The 7,478-nt window shown below is 38.4% G+C and overlaps 1 protein-coding gene across 1 annotated transcript in view; it reads right to left on the bottom strand.

The window, feature by feature from the left end:
- Positions 1-983: 983 nt before the first annotated feature.
- The window catches only part of MACO1 (macoilin 1), a 50,213-nt gene continuing 43,718 nt past the window's right edge, over positions 984-7,478 (bottom strand). The window contains exons 9-11 of the mRNA XM_050932226.1: positions 7,328-7,448; positions 5,000-5,174; positions 984-2,166 (exon numbers count right to left, since the gene is read on the bottom strand). Of these exons, the coding sequence (XP_050788183.1) occupies positions 1,964-2,166; positions 5,000-5,174; positions 7,328-7,448 (499 nt within the window). The 3' untranslated portion in view covers positions 984-1,963. The remainder of the gene's footprint in view (positions 2,167-4,999; positions 5,175-7,327; positions 7,449-7,478) is intronic.

The raw sequence follows: 7,478 nt of genomic DNA, 5'->3' as shown, positions 1-7,478 counted from the left end.
TTGTTAAGATTCTAGAGATAATGGTAAAAAGACCTCAACACAGAAATGACATGCTGGGTTTATATAGAATATCAGGATATAAGAAACATATGCTCTTCTTTCTGCTTAAGAGTGAAGTCATACTGCCCAGACGAATTCTTACCTGGAGTAGCAGAGAAATAATGTGCAAAAAGATTAGTTACCAATTTTAGATAACTCTTTAAACAAAATGCACTCCTCAGATCTGGCTAATCAGGTCAGTTAAAAAGGCAAAGTTGTTGTTTTTTTTATCTGCAAGAAAATGTTTATTCTTTGTAAACCCCACAGAAAAAAAATAATGCAGCCAAGACCAAGTATTTAACGAAAGTAGTGCCAAAAAGGCAGCAAAATGGGGGAACCTCAACACAAAAAGTCAGTGACAATATTTCATGTTTTGCACAAAGATGAAAAACCTATGACATTTCTGAGTAACACTTTCATGGTGACAATTACACAAGATGATTCAAAAATGCAAATGACAGCAACATGCACACCTGGCTAAAGCTAGAATTTTTATCCCAAAACAATATCTGTGATTAAAATGATGAATCTTTAATACTTCTATTTGATTGATTTTCTTGTCCTACTTCATGTTTGAAATGAGGCAAACATGCTAATTAACATGAAACCTTTCCTTTTTCTTTTTAAATTTTTTTTAAAAGAAGAACTTTGCCCTTCCAGAGTCCACTGCAGGTTTGCAAAATCATGTTGTTTGGTTTGTAATTTTGCTAGTTTCCAATACAATTTTGCTTCCTCCCCCCACCCTCCCCAATCTTAAACACTTCAGAAGTTGCCAGTGCAAACACTTTCTACCAATGTATAATATACATTTTTACTTAAATCTTTGTGCAATTTACGAGTTGCTTTTAAAAACTCTTAAAACTCCTTGGCACAACAGCTGAGAAATATTCAACTCCATTTAAATTGTCAAATACAAGATGTTGTAAATATAAATCACAGCTGAATAAAATAAAAAAACCCAGAACTGCAAATTTATTAGCCTGCTTTGCAGTCTCTTGTATACAATACATTGTACAATTCTGCCTTCACAATAACGCTTCCTATATTAATATTGTGCCTTCTCTGATGCATTATAATCAAGGCAAGTTACAGAACACTGCTGATTTTGTATCAAACAGAAGATGTAACCGTGGTTTGTAATGAACATCCAAATTACCATGAACAATTTGCAGTAGACTCTGTAATGAGCTTGATATATAAGCTAGATGACAGTGAAGGGGGAAAAAATAGCTTAACTATCAAGTTTCCTCTTGAAATGTCTTCTCCCAAGGCACTGTGAACAAGACTGTTAGCAATTCTCAGTGACTAAAACCACCAATGGGAATATTTATATTTCACACAACCACCACCATCACATCATCTATTCTCGTTACTTATTCTTTCCCTTAAATGATGCCCCTTAAATTTGTTTGGTCCTTTGAGGGGTAATTAAATTATTTTCTGTAACATTACATACCTTTATTTAATACAGCTATAAATCAAAGCTTTGTTAGATTATTTAAACCCTTTCACTCTAAAAAGTGAAGAATTTTCATCATTATCCCTTATGACTCTGATTTGCAATATTAGCTGGATTATTTAAAAATAAAAAAAGAAAGGGTTCAGAATCAAGCAAAGCCCTGTCTTTTTCAAGAGGAAACCATGCAAGAGTACATAAAAAGGCAAAATCGGCTACTTGAAAACCAAGAGTTGTTTTTAATGCATTGGCCAAGAAAAATAAATTGCAAAGTTCTGTGAGGTTTTCTAAAAATTTACAAGAAAAACCGATGGGCAGTTCTAGTCAAATATTGATGTTCTTTTTTTCCCCCCTTTCTGTTTTAAATGACAAATACAGTCGCACACAATACAATTTCATCTTGACTGCAAGAGATACTCCTGTGCGATGCCTTCGGTCTGACAAAATTGTTGGGCAAAAAGTTGGCATTCATTTTTTCAAGGGTTGATAAACGGAGGCATTGGGATCAAGTCCAGAAGGGCTGGTCTCCACAAATTTGGAAGAGTAATGTGGGGAAACAGGACTCAGAGTGCTGGTGGCTGCATTGTATGTTATGCTGGGCATCACAGCCATAACTTCTGCTATCCTCTGTTTTAGGTCCTTGATTTCCTGGTCTTTTTGAATGATTTGCCCTGGAACAGCAAAGAGGGTCACTTAGAACAAGCAGCATATTTTCATCTAGCACTGGCAGTCCGCCCCCCCTCCCCAGACTACAGTTTGAGAAAAGCTGAGACAGAGGCCTGGTCTACACTACGACTTTAGGTCGAATTTAGCAACGTTACCTCGATTTAAGCTTGGACCCGTCCACATGATGAAGCCCTTTTTTTCCAACTTAAAAGGATATTTAAATCTATTTCTTTACTCCACCTCCGACGAGGGGATTAGCGCTGAAATTGGCCTTGCCGGGTCAAATTTGGGATAGTGCGGACACAATTCGACGGTATTGGCCTCCAGGAGCTATCCCAGAGTGCTCCATTGTGACCGCTCTGGACAGTGCTCAACTCCGATGCACTGGCCAGGTAGACAGGAAAAGGTCCACAAACTTTTGAATTTCATTTCCTGTTTGGCCAGCGTGTTTGGGAGCTCATCAGCATGATGTGCACATTGCCAGGGCACATTGCCCGGCCCGTACTTTGCGAGAAGTCCATGACCATGTCCCTCTCGTCACCGCGCTGCCGTAGCCTCCTCGCCTGATTTTGCGCGAAACAATTGTCTGCTGTTGCTCTGACGGAGGGAGGGGCGACTGACGACATGGCTTACAGGGAATTAAAATCAACAAAAGGGGTGGCTTTACATCAAGGAGAAACACAAACAACTGTCACACAGAATGGCCCCCTCAAGGATAGAACTTAAAACTCTGGGTTTAGCAGGCCGCTGATTTCACAAAACAAATCAGGTCAGTTTCTTGTTTTGATCCATCTATCTTTTACATCTTAGGCTGGCAGCAGACAGTGCAGTATGACTGCAAGCCATCGTCATCTCCTGAGTGCTCAAGAGAAGATGGGAATGACCTGGCTGAGTCACTCTCATGTCTGCCCAGGTGCCCCTGACTGATCTCACTGAGGTCGGCTAAAAGAGCATCCAGGAATATGAGGATGATGGTTACCAATCGTAATGCACCGTCTACCGCCAAAAGGCAATGAACTGCTGCTGTGTAGCAATGCAGTCCCATGTCTGCTAGCACCCAGGAGACATATGGTGACCTGAGCGGGCTCCATGCTTGCTGTGGTATGGCATCTGTTCAGATAACCCAGGAAAAAAGGCGCAAAACGATTGTCTGCTGTTGCTTTCACAGAGGGAGGAAGGGAGGGGGGGCCTGATGACATGTACCCAGAACCACTTGCGACACTGTTTTTGCCCCATCAGGCATTGGGATCTCAACCCAGAATCCCAATAGGCAGTGGAGACTGTGGGATAGCTACTCACAGCTACCCACAGTGTAACATTCCAGAAGTCGACACTAGCCTCGGTACTGTGGACACAGTCCACCAACTTAAAGCACTTAAAGCATTTTGTGGGGGGTGGGGAGACACAATCAACTGTATAAAAACGATTTCTATAAATTCGACCTAATTTCGTAATGTTGACATACACAGAGAAACTGACCAAGCAAAACAATTCTAACACTATCTTGGCAATCCACACAAATACTGGTTTATTACAATTGAACAAAAGTTAATGTAGATTTGTACTCCTCCATAACTATTGTCAGAGTTTAAACTATTAGAATTCAGTAGCAGAAATAATCTTTCAGCCCAACGCTGTTATTATCTTGATGTCCACATGTCCTCAGTTTGCACTTCACTAGCACCCAGACAGAACAAGAGTATCTACCTATTAAGACTCTACGTTACTTTTTATTTAAAAAACTTTCCTGTTTCCACTTTCCATTTTTATAAGTCCCTTTGAGGAACGTGAAGGTATGGTTTTTCCTATTTTAAGTGTAGAATATGTTTATGCATCCTTGCAAGACCATTCTGACTATCTATAAGCCCAGGCAAAAAAAAAAACTCCACAATTACAGAAACCTAACAAATATCTACCTTACTAGTAAAAAAAAAAAAAAAAAGAAAAAAAAAGAAAAAAAATTTGCTGCAGGCAAGTAAACTTCTGCAAGGATGCTCTGATGAATATTAAATGGAAAAGCCTATTCATTTTTCTTCCTTGTTTGCACAGTAGAGACAAGTAGATATTAGCACAGGTCTAGGAATTGGTTGGTTAGTTAATGTTTTGCTCCCTCTACTGGCTGCAGTGGCAGACTACAACAGTGCACACATTCTAAAAAGTCTGTGTTCTTTCCCACTCCTCAAAGATATCATGATGGCCTTTTCTTTTTTAAAATAACTACCTAGAGAATATTTGCCACACAGTTATTAAAATATTATGGTAATTAGGATGTGAGAACTGGGTATTAAAGTATTTGACAAAATTCCTTTTACACTTTCTGTTTTTTTAAGACAGAAGGTAGACAAGCTCTCTTTCACTGGAGCAACTTCCGTTCGTTCATGAGAAGAAGCTTTCGAGCCACACTGAGCTCTTCTTCAGGTTTGGGTAATGACTTCTTTCAAAAAGCTCTGTGGGGCTCAAAAGTTTGTCTCCCTCACCAATGACACAGGACTCTTTGCTGCTTTTCACCAATGGAAGTTGCTCCAATAAAAGATATTAGCTCACCCACCTTGTCTTTCTAGTATCCTGGGACTGACATGACTACAACCACGCTGCACATAACTTTTTTTAAAGCTTGCTGTTGCTCTAGTTAGAGAGAGATTTCTACAGTATGATATCTGAATGCATACGTTCCTAACTAACAACCATCACTAACAGAGGATTTTATTATCTTTGATTCAACAGTAAGGGGAAATTAGGTGAATCCTCTAGGACATGTAATCCATCCCGTAATCCCTACAGTATATTTTCTACTGTTTCAGTTAATAGTAGTAGGTGAATAAAACTACTGTATTTCACCTTGGGCAATCTCAAGCTGCCGTTTTGCATCTCCTAATGCAGAGAACAGATCCAACTTAATTCTTGTCTCTGCACTCAGGCTGTTCTCTAAGTGCTGTGTTTTATCTTGCATGGCTGAAAGTGCTGACATTAACACCTCAGTATCCTTCTCATTTTCCTTGTATTTCCGCAGCTCCTGCAGACGTAATTAAGACAAAAATATTATTCATGTTGACTTTAAGCATGAGATGCAGAGACAGGTCTTTCTTTTTCCCCCTCAGCACACCACTGGGCCTAGTATGCTGTCAAACTGTAGTTAATGATTGCATGTGATATTATAGTACCCTTAATTACACATGGCTTTGTACAAGTGAATAATAATACTGTACAAACATAATGCAAGGATGAGAGAAAAACCCATTTACTCGCCGCACCCAACCCCTCAGCTCTATATTAGTGCAACCCTTGCTCTCTCTGGAGCTCATCACCACCCTTGGAGTGCCAGCGGGGGAAGTATGAGTTGCTCACTGTGGAACATGAACAATTGATGTTTGGGATGGGGAAACAGAACCCCCAACACTGAATTTTACATAAAGAACTTTAGATTGTTATCTTAACTGATGGAGCAGATCTTTTGTTGTCCATTTATACTACAACTGTATATGGTTTAAAGCAGTGGTTCTGTACACAGAGATCTTCCAGGGGGTACATCAACTCATCTAGATATTTGCCCAGTTTTACAATTGACAAGCAAAGCAAGTACAAACTAAAATTTTATACAGACAATAACTTGTTTATACTGCTCTGTATACTATACACTGAAATGTAAGTACAATATTTATATTCCAATTGATTTGTTTTATAATTATATGGTAAAAATGAGAAGGTAAGCAATTTTCCCCTAATAGTGTGCTGTTACACTTTTGTATTTTTATATCTGATTTTGTAAGTTGTTTTTAAGTGAGGTGAAATCTGGGGGTATAAGACAAATCAGACTCCTGAAAGGGGTACAGTCGTCTGAAAAGGTTGAAAACCACTGGTTTAAAGTGACAACGAGTAAATGTGAAACACTGAGCTATTATAGTTGCTCAGGAAGAACCAAGATGTAACCACATTTCTAAATTCAGCTGGGGAGTGTTCTGGGCTAACTATTCCACAAATCCATAACTCAATAAAAAGAAAAAAATAAATTACTTTGCACAAAGACAATCACCCAATAAGGCTGGAAATACAAATATTAATATTTCACAATTTAAAAAAATATTAAAAAACTAGTATTTTTAAACAGAGAAATGTGTAAAATAAAATATAGTGGAGAAAGGCTCTGCAGAAAAGGTATTAATGAGACAACAAAACTTACATAGAAGTAACAGTTTGAAAAATGCAAAAAAACCCCCACAGTCATGATTGGTAATGACAACCTATTTTCAAAACAAACATTCTTGGAAAACAGACTATACTTGTTTTCAGAATACCTATTTTGGCAATCCCATGGAAAGCTGGGACATATGCGCTATTTGTACAAACTCTCAGATCATGAAGATTTAAAAACGTGTCAGAAAACAGTACACAGTAAAAAAATATCCACATATCAAAGTTAAGGATCTGACATACAAATTCTCAGTTCACTATCTGACTCTGTCCTTAGAAGCATGTTTTAAAGAAAAAAAAAAATCACACTCATTTGAACTTTACCTACTCTTGTTACAAGCAAGACAAATGAGCATAACAAAAATGAAAGAAAAAGATTTTAGTTTTACTTTGGCTGTACTGTGTCTAATCAGTGAAGTTTCACTGCTTCCTCTCTATACTCCATTTCTGTTTGCGTGGGGCTTTCAAGCAGTGACAGAGGAGACGAAAACATTTTAAAAATGGGAAACCATTGACTGCAAAACAGAAATACCAGATAGGTTCAGGAACAGATGTAGCCTCAGACTCTGCTTTCAAAATTTTTTAAAACTGAGTTGCTTTCAATCTGTTCCTTTCAACTTTTCCACTTTTACCAAAAGTTATTTTATGTTAGTAAGACCCTTATTCCTCATCAGGGAAGAGGAATCTTACAAGGGTTTCTGGGCTGGCAATGTGTTCCTACATAGGGGCATGCAGGGTTAGAATTCTGAGTTAACTTATCTGGATCAGCTAGTTTAGGGGGAAAAAAACCTACAACAAAATAACAAGGTGGTGAGGATGTAAGAAACTATCAATCTTCCTCACCCCAAACCCTAATGTCAGACGTGCACAAAAAAATTGTGCAAGATGCTGAAAGTCCCTAGGAAGGTCCATCAACTTAACTGAGGGTTGACGCACTCAACACATTGCAGGTCTGAGCCCTGAGTGCCTTCTCATTACCTGAACTTTCATTTCTAGTTCTCGTATCTGGTCTTCTTTCAGCTTTATGTCAATTGTTAGCTTCTTGCATTCTGTCTCCAGCTCTCTGATACGATTCCGTAAAGTTTCAGTGCATTCTCCTCTGTGAAGGAAGTGAAACAAAAATTACTCT

Source organism: Gopherus flavomarginatus, chromosome 22 (genome assembly GCF_025201925.1).
Source record: "Gopherus flavomarginatus isolate rGopFla2 chromosome 22, rGopFla2.mat.asm, whole genome shotgun sequence".
Taxonomy (NCBI): domain Eukaryota; kingdom Metazoa; phylum Chordata; order Testudines; family Testudinidae; genus Gopherus; species Gopherus flavomarginatus.
This window is presented reverse-complemented; position numbering and strand designations above follow the sequence as displayed.